Source organism: Ammospiza caudacuta, chromosome 31 (assembly GCF_027887145.1).
Source record: "Ammospiza caudacuta isolate bAmmCau1 chromosome 31, bAmmCau1.pri, whole genome shotgun sequence".
NCBI classification, from domain to species: Eukaryota; Metazoa; Chordata; class Aves; order Passeriformes; family Passerellidae; genus Ammospiza; species Ammospiza caudacuta.
Genome location: NC_080623.1, coordinates 4,078,662 through 4,097,029, shown reverse-complemented (window position 1 = coordinate 4,097,029; position 18,368 = coordinate 4,078,662). Strand labels below are relative to the sequence as shown.

General features: G+C 47.2%; 1 protein-coding gene across 1 annotated transcript in view; it reads left to right on the top strand.

Annotated features, from left to right (window-relative positions):
* Positions 1-7,779: 7,779 nt before the first annotated feature.
* The window catches only part of SPATS2 (spermatogenesis associated serine rich 2), a 32,156-nt gene continuing 21,567 nt past the window's right edge, over positions 7,780-18,368 (top strand). Inside the window, exons 1-3 of the mRNA XM_058822210.1 lie at positions 7,780-7,831; positions 12,605-12,686; positions 16,199-16,278. Of these exons, the coding sequence (XP_058678193.1) occupies positions 12,662-12,686; positions 16,199-16,278 (105 nt within the window). The 5' untranslated portion in view covers positions 7,780-7,831; positions 12,605-12,661. The remainder of the gene's footprint in view (positions 7,832-12,604; positions 12,687-16,198; positions 16,279-18,368) is intronic.

Genomic DNA, 18,368 nt, shown 5'->3' with positions numbered 1-18,368 from the left:
ACTGGGGGGGACACTGGGGGGGACACTGGGGGGACATTGGGGAGGCAGCGAGGGGACAATGGGGGGGATAATTGGGGGAAATTGGGGTGACACCGGGGGGGATAATTGGGGGACATTGGGGGATAATTGGGGGACACTGGGGGACATTGGGGGATAATTGGGGGACATTGGGGTGACAGTGGAGGGGACACTTTGGGGGGACAATGCGGGGACATTGGGGGACAATGAGGGAGATAATGGGGCGACATTGAGGTGACAATGGGGGGCAATGGGGGGACACTGGGGGGACAAGGGGAGGCAATGGGGGGATAATGGGGGGACAATGGGGGAGGGACATTGAGGTGACATTGGGGGGACAATGGGGGCCACTGGGGGGGATAATTGGGGAATACTGGGGGACAATGAGGGGGACATTGGGGTGACAGTGGGGGGACAATGGGGGCCACTGGGGGGGATAATTGGGGAATACTGGGGGACAATGAGGGGGACATTGGGGTGACAGTGGGGGGGACAATGAGGGGATAGTGGGGGGAGACACTGGGGGGCAATGGGGGACATGGGGGGCCAGTGGGGGGACATTGTCGGGGGACAATATTGGGGACATTGAGGGGGCCACACTGGTTGTAGGATTGCCCCCCCCCGCGCGATCAGGACCGGTTGAACCCCGTTTGTTTGGGATTCGGAATTAAACATTTGGGATTGGTTATTTGGGGTTGGTTATTTGGGGTTGGTTGTTTGGGGTTGGTTATTTGGGATTGGTTATTTGGGGTTGGTTATTTGGGGTTGGTTATTTGGGGTTGGTTATTTGGGGTTGGTTGTTTGGGGTTGGTTACTTGGGGTTGGTTATTTGGGGTTGGTTATTTGGGGTTGGTTATTTGGGGTTGGTTGTTTGGGGTTGGTTATTTGGGGTTGGTTACTTGGGGTTGGTTATTTGGGGTTGGTTATTTGGAATTGGTTATTTGGGGTTGGTTATTTGGGGTTGGTTATTTGGGATCCGGGCGGTGCCGATCCATCCCAGTTAGGGCAGGGGGGCTCTCCCGGGGGGGTTTTCGGGATTTATTCCCCCCTCCCGTCCACGGTTAAATCCCATTTATTTAGGATTCATTCTTTAGGATTCGCTCTTTGGGATTCCTTCTTTGGGATTTGGGATTCGGGAGGTGCCGGGAATTCCAATTAGGGCGGGGGGGCTCTCTCGGGGTCGTTTTTTAGGATTTATTTCCCTCCCCCGCGGTCAGGACCGAGTTAAATCCCGTTTATTTGGGATTCCTCATTTAGGATTCCTCATTTGGGATTCCTAATTTAGGATTCATTCTTTGGGATTCATTCTGCGGGATTTGGACTTCGGGAGGTGCCGGGAATTCCAATCAGGGCGGGGGGGGGGGGGGTGGGTTAGGATTTATCCCCCCTCCCCGGTTAAATCCCATTTATTCAGTATTCATTAATTAGGATCCATTAATTAGGATTCATTCATTAGGATTCATTCTTTGGGATTCCTCATTTAGGATTCCTCATTTGGGATTCCTCATTTGGGATTCCTTCCCTGGCATTTGGGATTCAGGCGGTGTCCGCAGCCCCAGTTAGGGCGGGGGGGGGGGTTTAGGATTTATTTAGGATTTATTTCCCCCCTCCCCGCCCGCGTTTAAATCCCGTTTATTTGGGATTCCTCATTTGGGATTCCTCATTTGGGATTCATTCTTTGGGATTTGGGATTCGGGAGGTGCCGGGAATTCCAATTAGGGCGGGGGGGCTTTTCCCGGGGGGGTTTTTTAGGATTTATTTTAGGATTTATTTTCCACCCCCCACGGTTAAATCCCGTTTATTTGGGATTCCTCATTTGGGATTCCTCATTTGGGATTCCTGCCCCGGCATTTGGGATTCAGGCGGTGTCCGCAGCCCCAATTAGGGCGGGGGGCTTTTCCCGGGGGGGTTTTTAGGATTTATTTTTCCCTCCCCCGCTCGGGCCGGGAGATGGATGGGGTCGGGTTAAACCCGCGGCCAGCGCCGCTCATTTGGGATCCATCATTTAGGATTTGGCATTTAGGATTTGTCATTTCGGGTTCGTTTACTCGGGATCCGGGAGGTGCCGGGAATTCCAATTAGGTTCTCCCGGGGGGGTTTTTTAGGATTTATTTTTCCAACCCCCACGTTTACATCCCGTTTATTTGGGATTCGTCATTTAGGATTTCTTATTTGGGATTCCTTATTTGGGATTCATTCTTTGGGATTTGGGATTCGGGAGGTGCCGGGAATTCCAATTAGGGCGGGGGGGGGGTTTTTTAGGATTTATTTTAGGATTTATTTTCCACCCCCCAGTTTAAATCCCATTTATTTAGGATTCCCTATTTAGGATTCCTCATTTAGGATTCATTCTTTGGGATTTGGGATTTAGGAGGTGTCGGGAGCCCTGATTCATCCCCAGTTAGGGCGGGGGGGCTCTCCCGGGGGGGGGGTTAGGACTTATTTCCAACCCCCACGTTTAAATCCCATTTATTTGGGATTCATTATTTAGGATTCCTTATTTAGGATTCATTCTTTGGGATTCCTCATTTAGGATTCATTCTTTGGGATTCATTCTTTGGGATTTGGGATTCAGGAGGTGCCGACAGCTCCAATTAGGGCGTGGGGGGGGGTTTAGGATTTATTTCCCCCCCTCCCGTGGTCAGAGCTGGGTTAAATCCCATTTATTCGGCATTTAAGGTTATTTATTTAGGATTAATTATTTAGGATTAATTATTTGGGATTCATTCTTTGGGATTCCTTTATTCGGGATTTGGGATTCAGGAGGTGTCAGGAATTCCAATTAGGGCGGGAGGGGGGGGGGGTTAGGATTTCCTCCCCCCCATGCATTTAAATCCCATTTATTTGGGATTCATTAATTAGGATTCATTAATTAGGATTCCTCATTTAGGATTAATTATTTGGGATTCATTCTTTGGGATTCCTTTATTCGGGATTTGGGATTCAGGAGGTGTCGGGAATTCCAATTAGGGCGGGGGGGGCGCTCAGAGTTTTTTATAGGATTTTTGAGCAGTCAGGACAGGGTTAAATCCCATTTATTTGGTATTTAAGATTGTTTATTTAGGATTAATTATTTAGGATGAATTATTTGGGATTCATTCTTTGGGATTCAGGAGGTGACAGGAATTCCAATTAGGGCGGGGTGTTTATTTAGGATTTCTGCCCCCCGTCACGATCAGGACTGAGTTAAATCCCATTTATTCGGGATTTAAGATTAATTATTTAGGATTAACTATTAGGAATTCCTTCTTTGGGATTTGGGATCTGTTTTTTGGGATTGGTTATTTGGGATGGGTTATTTGGGATTTGGTATTTTCAGGATGGGTTATTTGGGATTTGGGATGGGTTATTTGGGATTTGGTATTTTCGGGATGGGTTATTTGGGATGGGTTATTTGGCATTTGGGCTATTGGGGATTTTCAGGGTGGGTTATTCAGGATGGGTTATTCAGGATCTATTTGGGATTGGTGATTTGGGATGGGTTATTTGGGATTGGTTCTTTAGGGTGGGTTATTTGGGATTCAGGATCTGTACTTTGGGATTTGGGATGGGTTATTTGGGATTTTTGGGGTGGATTATTTGGGATGGATTATTTGAGATTCAGGATCTGTACTTTGGGATTTGGGAGGGGTTATTTGGGATGGGTTATTTGGGATATCAGGATGGGTTATTTGGGATGGACAATTTGGGATTGGTGATTTGGGAGCTGTTATTTGGGATTGGTGATTTGGGGTGGGTTATTCAGGATGGTTTATTTGGGATTCGGGATCTGTACTTTGGGATTTAGGATTTGTTATTTGGGATGGGTGATTTCAGGATGGGTTATTTGGGATGGATTGTTTGGGATGGGTTATTTGGGATTTGGGATCGATGATTTGGGACGGGCTGTTTGGGATCTGTTATTTGGGATTGGTGATTTGGGGTGGGTTATTCAGGATGGTTTATTTGGGTTTCGGGATCTTTCATTTGGGATTTCGGGATGGATTGTTCAGGATGGGTTATTTGGGAAGGATTATTCAGGATCTGATACTTGGGATGGGTTATTTCGGATTTCAGGATGGGTTGTTTGGGATGGGTTATTTGGGATGGGTTATTTGGGATGGGTTATTTGGGATTTGGGATCGGTGATTTGGGACAGGCTGTTCGGGATCTGTTATTTGGGATTTAGGATGGCTTATTTGGGGTCTGTTATTTCAGGATGGGTTATTTGGGATGGATTATTCGGGATGGGTTATTTGGGATTTCAGGATGGGTTATTTGGGATGGGTTATTCAGGATGGGTTACTTGGGATGGGTTATTTGGGATTTCAGGATGGGTTATTTGGGATGGGTTATTCAGGATGGGTTACTTGGGATGGGTTATTTGGGATTTCAGGATGGGTTATTTGGGATGGGTTATTTGGGATGGGTTATTTGGGATTTCAGGATGGGTTATTTGGGATGGGTTATTTGGGATGGGTTATTTGGGATTTCAGGATGGATTATTTGGGATGGATTATTCAGGATGGGTTATTTGGGATGGGTTATTTGGGATTTCAGGGTGGCTTATTTGGGATTTCAGGATGGGTTATTTGGGATGGGTTATTCGGGATGGATTATTCGGGATGAGTTATTTGGGATTTCAGGATGAGTTATTTGGGGTGGGTTATTTGGGGTGGGTTATTCAGGATGGGTTATTTGGGGTGGGTTATTTGGGATGGGTTATTTGGGGTGGATTATTCAGGATGGGTTATTTGGGATTCAGCCGCTGTTGATCCCAATTCCCGCGGCCCGGGGGGGGGGGGGGGGGGGGGCGACGCCGCCGAGCGCTGACATTTGAGCAGAGCTGCGGGGGGGGGAACGGGCTGAGTGTGCACAGGTGTGTAAATGCACAACTGTGTCCCCCCAGCCCCATTTTGGGGTCCCCCAGCCCCATTTCGGGGTATCGGGGGCTGCTGGAACTCCCCCCTGCAAAGGACGGGAGGGGTTTGGGGGTTCCCCATTGCTGGGGGGAAGCGGATGGACCCCAAATTCCTCCCCAAATCCTCCCCCAAAATTGCCCCCAAATCGCCTTAAAATCGTCCCCAAATACCCCTAAAATCGCCCCCAAATCGCCCCAAATCCCGCCCTAGGCTGGGTTGGGGGGGAGGGGCAGCAGGAGGGTCCCGCCCCCCCCCGATCGATCCCAGGCAAATCCTGACATTTCCAAATCCCGGGATTCGCTCCGGATCGATGGCAGGGAGGGGAGCGGGGGGGAGGGGAGGGAGATGGGCTGGGAGGGGCTGGGGGGGACCCCGAGATGGGGATGAACCCCCCCAAAATGGGGAGAGACCTCCAAAAATGAGTAGGGATCCCCCCAAAAGGCTCTGAGCCCCCCCCAAAAGATCTGACAGGGCTGGGAGATGAATGTGCCCCCCCCTAAAATGGGTCTGGAGGGGCTGGACCCCCCCAAATGGAACAGAATCCCCCCAAAACGTGTCTGAGCCCCCCAAAATGTGTGTGAGTCCCCCCAGAAGGTTCTGCCATGCTGGAGATGGATGTGCCCCCCGAAAATGGGTCTGGATCCCCCCCAAATGCCCAGAGCCCCCCGAAATGCGTCTGGACCCCTCCTAAATGTGACAAGACCCCCCCCAATAGTTCCGGACTGCCCCTAAATGTGACAAGACCCCCCCCCCAAAGATGTGTCTGAACCACCCCAAATGTGACAAGACCCTCCTCAAATATGACAGGACCCCCCCCAGATGTATCTGAACCCCCCCAGATGTGTCAGGACCCCCCCAGATGTATTTGAACCCCTCCCAGATGTGTCAGGACCCCCCCCCAGATGTATTTGAACCCCCCCCAAATGTGTCAGGACCCCCCCCAGATGTGTCTGAGCCCCCCAAGATGTGTCAGGACCCCCCCAGATGTATTTGAACCCCCCCCCAAATGTGTCAGGACCCCCCCCAGATGTGTCTGAGCCCCCCCAAGATGTGTCAGGACCCCCCAGATGTATTTGAACCCCCCCCCAGATGTGTCAGGACCCCCCCCAGATGTGTCTGAGCCCCCCCTAAATGTGTCTGGGCCCCCTCCTAAATGTGACAAGACCCCCCCCCCCCCAATAGTTCCGGACTGCCCCTAAATGTGACAAGACCCCCCCCCAAGATGTGTCTGAACCACCCCAAATGTGACAAGACCCTCCTCAAATATGACAGGACCCCCCCCAGATGTATTTGAACCCCCCCCAGATGTGTCAGGACCCCCCCAGATGTATTTGAACCCCCCCCAGATGTGTCAGGACCCCCCCCCAGATGTATTTGAACCCCCCCCAAATGTGTCAGGACCCCCCCCAGATGTGTCTGAGCCCCCCCTAAATGTGTCTGGACCCCCCCTAAATGTGACAGGACCCCCCCCCGATGTCTCTGCCCCCCCCTCGGTCGCTGCCATGCCAGGATTGATGTCTCCCCCCCCCCCGCCGTGCCCCCCCCGGCCGGGCCAGCCGAGCGTGCCCGGGGGTCCCGCGGGAGGCGCTGTCAGAGCGGGGGGAGGGGAGGGAGGGGGAGAGGGGGGACTGAAGGGGGGGGCGGGTGGGGAAAATGGGGAATTAAATCTAAAAATGGGGAATTAAAACCAAAAAAAAAGGAGGGGTTTGGTCCCAAAAATGGGGGGGGGGTCCCAAAAAAGGGGGAATGGGACCCCAAAAATGGAGGGATTTGGGTCCTAAAATGGTGGGGGTTGGGGACCTAAAAATGGGGAATTAAATCTCAAATAATGTGGGGGGCTGGACCCCAAAAATGGGTGGTTGAGTCCTAAAAATGGGGGGATTGGGACTGCAAAAATAGGGGGGTTTAGGACCTGAAACTAGAGGGAGAACTGAACCCTAAAAATGGGGAATGGGACGCTAAAAATGGAGAGGGAGGTGGGTTCGAAAAATGGGGAATGGGACCCGAAAAATGGAGGGGTTGGGGACCTAAAAATGGGGAATTGGACCTCAAAAAATGGGGAATTAAATCCTAAAAAATGGGAAGAATGGACCCCAATAATGGGGAGGTTGGGGACCTAAAATTGGGGAATGAGACCCTAAAAATTGAGAGTTTAGGTCCTAAAAATGGGGGGGTTTGGATCCCAAAAATGGGGAATTGGACCCTAAAAATGAGGGGCGTTGATCCCAAAGACTGGGGGAATTGGACCCTTAAAATGGGGGCGTTATGGGGGAACTGGGGGACTCATGGGAGGAGGGGCTTGGGGGTTCTTAATGAGACTGGGGGCGCATTGAGGGGGGGTGTCACCAGTTCAACCCTCCCTATTTCCCCCCGATCCCCCTCAGTTTTTGGGGTGTCCCCCCGTTGTTGGAGTGTCCCCAAATGTCGCCGTTCCTGATCGGGGATTCGAACCCTCGACCTGCCGATCTCCGCGCCGCGCGCGGTTTCGGCCGTTCCCGGAGCGCGCTCGGGCGTTTCCGCCGCTCTCGGCAGTTTCCGTCCACGTTCGGCACCCGCCGCTCCACCCATAAAGGGCGTGGTTTCGGAATAAAGCAATATGATTGGTTAAGTGCGATAAATGGGCGGGGCTTTTGGACAAAACCACTCTACCATTGGCTGGCGGTTCCCTCGCGCCCCCGCCCCTCCTCTCTCTGAATGGCGGCGGGAGGAGGGCGGGACAAACGAAGCTTTTCCGCGCTCTGATTGGTGAAAACACTGAGAGCGCCACGCTTTGATTGGCTAGCCGTTGAAATCCGAGCTCTGATTGGCTGCCGCGCTCTGAGAGCTCTGCCGGGCCGCGGCCCCCTCCCGGAACGTCGCGGGTCAGGCGGGGGGGGGGGCGAGAGACCCCCGGAACCCCCCGGGAGCTCTCGGTGAGTTCGAGACCCCCGGGAGCCCCGGAGGGCGCGGGGGCAGCGGGGGGAGCCCGGCCGAGGGGGCGGAGGGGCCTCCGGAGGGGATGGGATGGGGCAGAACTGCGGGGTCTCGTGAGGGGGAGGGGGGGCTGAGAGGCCTGAGGGGATTTGGGGGGGCTGGGGAGGATTTGGAGGGGTCTGAGGGGTTTTGTGAGGGGATTTGGGGGTTCTGAGAGATTTTGTGAGGAGATTTAGGGGGTCTCAGGGGTTTTGTGAGGGGATTTAGGGGCGCTGAGGGGGTTTGGAGGGGTCTGAGGGGTTTTGTGAAGGGATCTGGGGGTTTTTGTGAGGGGGTGAGTGGGTTCTGGGGGCTCTGAAGGAGTTTTGTGAGGGGTTTTGGGGGCGCTGAAGGAATTTATGAGGGGATTTGGGGGGTTCTGAGGGGTTTGGGGGATCTAAGGGTTTTGTGAGGGGATTTGGGGGCGCTGAGGGGATTTATGAGGGGATTTGGAGGTGCTGAGAGGATTTGGGGGTTCTGAAGGAGTCTTGTGAGGGGATTTGGGGGATCTGAGGAGTTTTGTGAGGGGATTTGGAGGTGCTGAGGAGATTTGGGGGGTGTGAATGCGTTTTGTGAGGGCATTTGGGGGCGCTGAGGGCATTTGTGAGGAGATTTAGGAGGTCTTAAGGATTTTGTGAGGGGATTTGAGGGTTTTGTGAGGGGTTGAGAGCCAGTTCAGGCGTTTTGTGAGGGGATTTGGGGGGGTCCTGATGAGGAATTAGGGGGATCTGAGGAGTTTTGTGAGGGGATTTGGGTGCGCTGAGGGGTTTTGTGAGGAGATTTAGGGGGTCTGAGTTGTTCTGTTAAGGGATTTGGGGTTTTTTTGAGGGATTGAGGGCCAGTTCAGGAGTTTTTTGAGGGGATTTGGGGGTGCTGAGGAGTTTTATGAGCGGATTTGAGGGGTTTTGTGAGGGGGTTTTGGGGGATCTGAGGGGATTTGTGAGGGGATTTGGGGGAGCTGAGGGGATTTGGGGGGTCCTGGTGAGGATTTAGGGGGATCTGAGGGGTTTTGTGAGGAGATTCAGAGGCGCTGAGGTGATTTGGGGGTGCTGAGAGGATTTGGGGGAGTCTGAGGAGTTTTGTGAGGGGATTTAGGGGATCTGAGGGGATTTGGGGGTTCTGAAGGAGTTTTGTGAGGGGATTTGGGGGCGCTGAGGGCATTTGTGAGGCAATTTAGGGGGTCTGAGTTGTTCTGTGAGGGGATTTGAGGGTTTTGTGAGGGGTTGAGGGGGAGTTTAGGGGGTTTTGGGGGATCTGAGGGGTTTAATGAGAGGATTTGGGAGAGCTGAGGGCATTTGGGGGGTCCTGGTGAGGATTTAGGGGGATCTGAGGGGTTTTGTGAGGAGATTCAGAGGCGCTGAGGGGATTTGGAGGTGCTGAGAGGATTTGGGGGAGTCTGAGGAGTTTTGTGAGGGGATTTGGGGGAGTTGAGGGGATTTGGGGGTTCTGAAGGAGTTTTGTGAGGGGATTTGGGGGCGCTGAGGGCATTTGTGAGGCGATTTGGGGGTGCTGAAGGAGTTTTTTGAGGGGATTTGGGGGCGCTTTGGGGGCGCTGAGAGGATTTGGGGGAGTCTAAGGAGTTTTGTGGGGGGATTTGGTCACGTTGAGGGGATTTATGAGGGGATTTGTGGGTTCTGAAGTGTTTTGTGAGGGGATTTGGGGGTTTCATGAGGGGATGAGGCTGAGTTGAGGGGGTTTAGGGGGATCTGAGGAGTTTTGTGAGGAGATTTGGAGGCGCTGTGGGGATTTGTGAGGGGATTTGGGGGCGCCGAAGGAGTTTTTTGAGGGGATTTGGGGGCGCTGAGAGGATTTGGGGGAGTCTGAGGAGTTTTGTGAGGGGATTTGGTCACACTGAGGGGATTTATGAGGGCATTTGTGGGTTCTGAAGGAGTTTTGTGAGGGGAGTTGGGGATCTGAGGGGTGTTGTGAGGGGATTTGGGGGCGCTGGAGGATTTTGAGGAGTTTTGTGAGGGGATTTGGAGGTGCTGAGAGGATTTGGGGGCGCTGAGGAGTTTTGTGAGGGGATCTAAAGGGTTTTGTGAGGGAGTGAGGGCCAGTTCAGGAGTTTTGTGAGGGAATTTGGGGGGATCTGAGGGGATTTGTGAGGGGATTTGGGGGCGCTGAGGGGATTTGGAGGTTCTGAAGGAATTTTGTGAGGGGATTTGGGGATCTGAGGAGTTTTCTGAGGGGATTTGGGGGCGCTGAGGGCATTTAGGGGGTTCTGAGGGGTTTTGTGAGGGGATTTCGAGGTTTTGTGAGGGGGAGTTGAGGGAATTTTGGGGTATCTGAGGGGATTTGGGGGCGCTGAGGGGATTTGGAGGCTCTGAAGGAATTTTGTGAGGGGATTTGGGGGCACTGAGGAGTTTTGTGAGGGGATTTGGGGGCGTTGAGGGGATTTAGGGGGTGCTGAGGGGATTTAGGGGGCCCTGATGAGGATTTAGGGGGGTCTGAGGGGATTTCTGAGGGGATTTTGGAGGTTTTTGAGGGGTCTGAGGGACTTTAGGGGGTTCCGAGGGGATTTAGGGAGTTCTGAGGGGATTTCTGAGGGGATTTTGGAGGTTTTTGAGGGGTCTGAGGGAATTTAGGGGGTTCCGAGGGAGTTTCTGAGGGGATTTTGGAGGTTTTTGAGGGGTCTGAGGGGATTTAGGGGGTTCTGAGGGGATTTAGGGGGTTCTGAGGGGATTTCTGAGGGGATTTTGGAGGTTTTTGAGAGGTCTGAGGGAATTTAGGGACTTCTGAGGGGATTTAGGGGGTTCTGAGGGGATTTCTGAGGGGATTTTGGAGGTTTTTGAGGGGTCTGAGGGGATTTGGGGGGCCCTGATGAGGATTTAGGGGGGTCTGAGTTGTTCTGTGAGGGGTTCTGGGGTTTTTTTTTTGTGCATTTGAGGACTTTTAGGGGATCTTTGGGGTCTCTGTGGGGTTTTTGGGGCTCTTTTTGTGGGGTCTGAGGCATTTTCGGGGTTTCTGAGGGGTTTTTTGGGGTCTTTTTGTAGGGAATATTTAAAAATATTCCCAGAAAACCCCCCCTGGATCATCCCTTAAATAAAGAAATATCCTAAAAAATATCCCAAAAATAAATCAATATCCTAAAAAAACCGTGAAATATCCCAAAAAAAACCCCTGAAAATCCCAAAACCCCCCTAAAAAATCCCCCAAAACCCCTGAAATATCCCTAAAATAAAGAAATATCCCTAAAAACCCCTGGAATATCCCCAAAATAATTCAATAATTAAATAATGGGAATAAGGGATCCCAAATCCAATGAAAAAAATGGGAAAATAAAAGGAATTATTGGAGAAAAGGGGGAAAATCCCCCAAATTCTGATGGGGGCAGGGAAAAAAAAGGGAATTTTTCCATTAGAAAAATGGGAATAAAAGGGAATTTTGAGCTGAGGATGGAATTAAATTGGGAATTCTTTAATTGGAGTTGATGAATAATTCATGGAATTCACCTGGAAAAGGTCAAAAATTCCCTGGGAATTTCAAGCTGGAAAAAAAAAAGGAAAAAGGGAGGGGAATATCTGGGTTTTATTAAAATATATTCCTTTTTTTTTTTAATATTTCTCTATTTTAGGGACATTCCAGGATTTTTTGGGGTTATTTCAGGTTTTTTTTGGATATTGATTTATTTTGGGATATTTCCAAGGTTTTTTTTTTTTTTTTTTTTTGTGGATATTCATAAGATTTTTCCTTCTTTAGCATCCAAAAAATTCCATTTTTTGGGTAAAAAAAGGGAAAAATCCCCAATTAACAAATCCTAATTAATCCCAGCTCTCTGTTAATTATTCCTGATTTTCCCAACCTCCCAAATCCTCAACTTTTAGGGAATATTTTGGGTGTTTCCTATCAAAAAATGGAATTTTTTTCCCTTCCAGCTTCATCCCAGGAGGAAATTCCTGCTTAAATCCCTTAATTAATTAATTCTAATTAATCCTAATTAACCCTGCATCTCTGCTAATTCACCCTGCCTCCCAAATCTCCCAATTTTTTGGGAATTTTCCAACATTTTTCCATTAAAAAAAGGAAAATTCCCAATTTTTTTTCCCTGTTCCATTCTTAATTAATTAATAAATTAATCCTAATTAATCTTGGCTTTTCCTGGTTAAAAACTTTTTGGGAATGTCCCAGTTTTCTATTAAAAAAGGGAATTTTTAAAACTTTTCTTTGTTTCCTTTCTTTGTTTGGTTTTCCAGGGGAATTTTCCTTTGGAATGGGGAAAAAATGGGAAAAAAAGGGGAAAAATGAGGAAAAAATGAGGAAAAAAAGGGAAAAATGTGGAAAATATGGGAGAATAAAATGGGGAAAATTGGGAAAAATGTGAATAAAAAATGGGAATAAAAATGGAAAAAATGGGGGGAAAATTGGGATTAAATTGGGATAAATTTATCCATTAACTTTTAATTCCAGGTTATTTTTAATTCCTTTACTTTAATTCCTTTATTTTAAAATTCCAGGGTTTTTATCCTTTAATTCCAGGGATTTTAAAAAAATCTTTTCTTTTTAATTCCAGGATTTTTCACCCTTTAATTCCATTTTTTTTTTTACCTTTTAATTCCATTTTTTATCCTTTAATTCCATTTTTTATTTCATAATTCCATTTTTTATCATTCCAATTTTTATCCTTTTAAATCCCATTAATTTTCATTTTCACTCCTTCATTCCCTCCCCATTTTTTATTCTTTTCCCCCCTCCTAAAATTCATTTTTTATTCATTTATTTCCATTTTTTCATAGGAAATCTCCCCAAAAATCCCAAATTTCTGCTCCAAACTTCTGGAATTGCAGCCAAAGATGTCCAAGAAGCAGCAGCTCAAAGGTAGGAGATAAAAAAACCCCAAAAATTTGGGAATTTCAGCCCAAAAATCCCAAAAGTTGGAGAGGGAAGGGGGAAATGAAGGAAAAAATTGGGAAAAATGGGGGAAAAAAGGAGAGAATATTGAGGAAAAAAGGGATAAAAAAGGGGAAAAATTGGGGGAAAAATTGGGATAAAAAGGGGAAAAATTAAAGAAAAAAGGGAAAATAAAGTGGGAAAGGGGAAATTTGGGGTTTTGGGGGATTTTCTTGGGATTTTGTGGGGAAATTAAAGGAAAAATGCTGGGAAATGGAGGAAGAAAAAGGAAAATTTTGGGGTTTTTGGGATCTGAGGTTTAATGGGAATTTCCCTGGAATTCCAGAGGGTTTGGGGATCAAAAGCCCAAAATTCCCTTTAGAAGTCCCAAAAAAAGGAAATTAAATGCAAAAAAAAACCCCAAAATTCCCATTTTGTACCCCACAGTTCTCAGGGAATTTTTCCATTTTTTTCCAGGGATTTTCCCTTTTTTTCCCCCATTTTTTCCCAGGGATTTTCCCATATTTTTCCTATTTTATTCTCATTTTTCCCCATTTTTTCCCAGGGATTTTCCCATATTTTTCCTATTTTATTCTCATTTTTCCCCATTTTTTCCCAGGGATTTTCCCATATTTTTCCTATTTTATTCTCATTTTCCCCCCATTTTTTCCCCCTATTACTTCCTAATTTTTCCCAAATTTTTCCCCATTTTTTTCCTATTTTATTCCCATTTCCACCCCAGTTTTTCCTAATTTTATTCCTATTTTTCCCAGTTTTTTCCCCAATTTTTTCCTATTTTATTCCCATTTTTTCCCATTTTATTCCCATTTCTTCCCTTCTTTTCCCCCCAATTTTTTCCTATTTTATTCTCATTTTATTCCCATTTTTTTCCCTTCTTTTTCCCCAATTTTTTCCTATTTTATTCCCATTTTATTCCCATTTTTCCCTTCTTTACCCCAATTTTCCCCCAATTTTTTCCCATTTTATTCCCATTTTTTCCCTTCTTTTCCCCCCAGTTTTTTCCCATTTTATTCCCATTTTATTCCCATTTTCCCCCCAATTTTTTGCTATTTTATTCCCATTTTATTCCCATTTTTTCCCTTCTTTTCCCCATTTTCCCCCCAATTTTTTGCTATTTTATTCCCATTTTATTCCCATTTTTCCCCAATTTTCCCCCCATTTTTCCCCAGTTTTTTTCCCATTTTTTCCCAGTTTTTCCCCCATTTTATTCCCTTTTTTTTTCCCATTTTTCCCAGTTTTTCCCGGCCCTGAGGATTCCCTGCAGTGCCAATTCCAGCGGGGGAGGGGCCTCGTTTGTCTTCATTTACCTTTAATTAATTATTGAGAGGCAATTCCAGCCTGGCCCGGGGATTTGCATTTTCTCATCCACATGGAACCTAAAAAAAATGGGAATTTTGGGGGGAAAATAGGGGAAAAATTGAGGATTTTGGGGAAAAAAATTGGGGATTTGGGGCAGGAAAAAAGGGGGGAAAATTGGGAATTTTGGGGAAAAAAATTGGGGATTTGGGGCAGGAAATAAAGGGATTTCTGGGAATTGGGTTCAGCATTGCCAGGATTTTGGGATTTTGGGAATTTGGGATTTCTGGGAATTGGGTTCAGCATTGCCAGGGAATTTGGGAATTTGGGATTTCTGGGAATTTGGGATATCTGGGAATTGGGTTCAGCATTGCCAGGGAATTTGGGAATTTGGGATTTCTGGGAATTGTGCCCAGCATTGCCAGGATTTTGGGATTTTGGGAATTTGGGATTTGTGGGAATTGTGCCCAGCATTGCCAGGATTTTGGGATTTTGGGAATTTGGGATTTGTGGGAATTGTGCCCAGCATTGCCAGGATTTTGGGAATTTGGGAATTTGGGATTTGTGGGAATTGTGCCCAGCATTGCCAGGATTTGGGAATTTGGGAATTTGGGATTTCTGGGAATTGGGTCCAGCATTCCCAGGATTTTGGGAATTTGGGATTTCTGGGAATTTGGGATTTCTGGGAATTGGGTTCAGCATTCCCAGGATTTGGGATTTGTGGGAATTTGGGATTTCTGGGATTTTGGGATTTCTGGGAATTGGGCCCAGCATTGCCAGGATTTGGGAATTTGGGATTTTGGGATTTGTGGGAATTTTGGGATTTGGGATTTCTGGGAATTGGGCCCAGCATTGCAGGATTTTGGGAATTTGGGATTTGTGGGAATTGTGCCCAGCATTGCCAGGATTTGGGAATTTGGGATTTCTGGGAATTGGGTCCAGCATTCCCAGGGAATTTGGGAATTTGGGATTTCTGGGAATTTGGGATTTCTGGGAATTGGGTTCAGCATTGCCAGGATTTTGGGAATTTGGGAATTTGGGATTTCTGAGAATTGGGTTCAGCATTCCCAGGATTTTGGGAATTTGGGATTTCTGGGAATTTGGGATTTCTGGGAATTGGGTCCAGCATTCCCAGGATTTTGGGAATTTGGGATTCCTGGGAATTTGGGATTTCTGGGAATTGGGTTCAGCATTGCCAGGATTTTGAGGGTTTGGGATTTCTGGGAATCGTGCCCAGCACTGCAGGATTTTGGGAATTTGGGATTTTAGGATTTCTGGGAATTGTGCCCAGCACTGCAGGATTTTGGGAATTTGGGATTTTAGGATTTCTGGGAATTGGGTTCAGCATTGCCAGGATTTTGGGAATTTGGGAATTTGGGATTTCTGGGAATTGGGCCCAGCATTGCCAGGATTTGGGAATTTGAGATTTCTGGGAATTTGGGATTTCTGGGAATTTGGGATTTCTGGGAATTGGGTCCAGCATTGCCAGGGAATTGGGACTGTGAGAATTTGGGATTTGTGGGAATTTTGGGATTGGGATTTCTGGGAATTGGGCCCAGCATTGCCAGGATTTTGGGATTTTGGGAATTTGGGATTTCTGGGAATTGTGCCCAGCATTGCCAGGGAATTTGGGAATTTGGGAATTTGGGATTTGTGGGAATTGTGCCCAGCATTGCCAGGGAATTTGGGAATTTGGGAATTTGGGATTTGTGGGAATCGTGCCCAGCACTGCAGGATTTGGGATTTTGGGATTTGGGATTTGGGATTTGTGGGAATTGGGCCCAGCACTGCAGGATTTGGGATTTGGGATTTGGGATTTGTGGGAATTGTGCCCAGCATTTCCAGGGAATTTGGGATTTGGGATTTGTGGGAATCGTGCCCAGCATTCCCAGGATTTGGGATTTTGGGATTTGGGATTTGTGGGAATTGTGCCCAGCATTCCCAGGATTTGGGATTTGGGATTTGGGATTTGGGATTTGTGGGAATCGTGCCCAGCACTGCAGGATTTGGGATTTGGGATTTGTGGGAATTGGGCCCAGCACTGCAGGATTTGGGATTTGGGATTTGGGATTTGTGGGAATTGTGCCCACCATTGCAGGATTTGGGAATTTGGGATTTTGGGAATTTTGGGATTTGGGATTTTGGGAATGGTGCCCAGCATTCCCGATTTGGATTCCCCACAGGTCCCTCGGGGTTCGTGTTCGACTCTCGCTCCGGGGCCGTGCGGGCGCAGGGCGGCGCCTCCGAGAACATGAGGGAGAAGGTGCCGCATCCCAGCATTGCAGCATTCCCAATAATTCCCAACGTTCCCAACATTCCCAACATTCCAGCATTCCAACATCCCAACATTCCCAACATTCCCAATAATTCCCAACGTTCCCAACATTCCCAGTAATTCCCAATATTCCAACATTCCCAACATCCCAGCATTGCAGCGTTCCAACATTCCCAATATTCCCAATAATTCCCAACATCCCAACATTCCCAATAATTCCCAACATCCCAGCATTGCAACATTCCAGCATTCCCAATATTCCAACATTCCCAGCATTCCCAACATTCCCAATAATTCCCAACATCCCAACATTCCCAAAAATTCCCAGCATTCCCAATAATTCCCAACATTCCAACATTCCAGCATTCCCAACATTCCCAATAATTCCCAGCATTCCCAACATTCCCAACATCCCAACATTCCCAATAATTCCCAACATTCCCAATAATTCCCAACATTCCCAACATTCCCAACATTTCCAACATTCCCACATTCCAACATTCCCAACATTCCAGCATTCCAACATCCCAACATTCCAACATTCCCAATAATTCCCAACATTCCAACATTTCCAATAATTCCCAACATTCCAACATTCCCAACATTCCAACATTCCAATAATTCCCAACATTCCAACATTCCAACATCCCAACATTCCCAACATTCCCAATAATTCCCAACATTCCCAATAATTCCCAACATCCCAACATTCCAACATTCCCAATAATTCCCAACATTCCCAATAATTCTCAACATCCCAACATTCCAACATTCCCAATAATTCCCAACATTCCCACATTCCAACATTCCCAACATTCCAGCATTCCAACATCCCAACATTCCAACATTCCCAATAATTCCCAACATTCCAACATTCCCAATAATTCCCAACATTCCCAATAATTCCCAACATTCCAACATTCCCAACATTCCAACATTCCAATAATTCCCAACATTCCAACATTCCCAACATTCCAACATTCCAATAATTCCCAACATTCCAACATTCCAACATCCCAACATTCCCAACATTCCCAATAATTCCCAACATTCCCAATAATTCCCAACATCCCAACATTCCAACATTCCCAATAATTCCCAACATTCCCAATAATTCTCAACATCCCAACATTCCAACATTCCCAATAATTCCCAACATTCCCAACATTCCCAATAATTCCCAACATCCCAACATTCCCAACATTCCAACATTCCAATAATTCCCAACATTCCCAACATTCCCAATAATTCCCACACATTTTCCCTGTGTTTTTCCATGGATTTTCCCCTGATTTTTCCCTGGTTTTTCCCATGTTTTCCCTGCATTTTCCCCCCATTTTTCCCCTGATTTTCCCCATTTTTTCCCCGATTTCCCCCATATTTTCCCCACCAATTCTCCCACATTTTCCATGAGTTTTCCCATGGATTTTTCCCACATTTCCCATGGATTTTTCCCATGGATTTTTCCCTGATTTTCCCCGTATTTTCTCCCTGAATTTCCCCATGATTTCCCTGTGTTTTTCCATGGATTTTTCCCACATTTTCCCTGTGTTTTTCCCATGGATTTTTCCCACATTTCCCATTAATTTTCCCAGATTTCCCATGGATTTCTCCCTGATTTTTTTCTGTTTTTTCCCATGTTTTCCCTGCATTTTTCCCCCATTTTTCCCCTGATTTTCCCCCTGTTTTTTCCCCGATTTTCCCCATATTTTCTCCCTGATTTCCCCATGAATTCTCCCACATTTTCCCTGTGTTTTTCCATGGATTTTTCCCACATTTTCCATAGATTTTTCCCTGATTTTCCCCTGATTTTCCCCTTGAATTTCCCCATGATTTCCGTGTGTTTTTCCATGGATTTTTCCCACATTCTCCATGTGTTTTTCCCATGGATTTTCCCACATTTCCATGAGTTTTTCCCTGATTTTTTTCTGGTTTTTCCCATATTTTCCCTGCATTTTTCCCCTGATTTTCCCCCTGTTTTTTCCCCGATTTTCCCCATATTTTCTCCCTGATTTCCCCACGAATTCTCCCCCATTTTCCATGGATTTTTCGATGACTTTTCCCACATTTTCCATGTG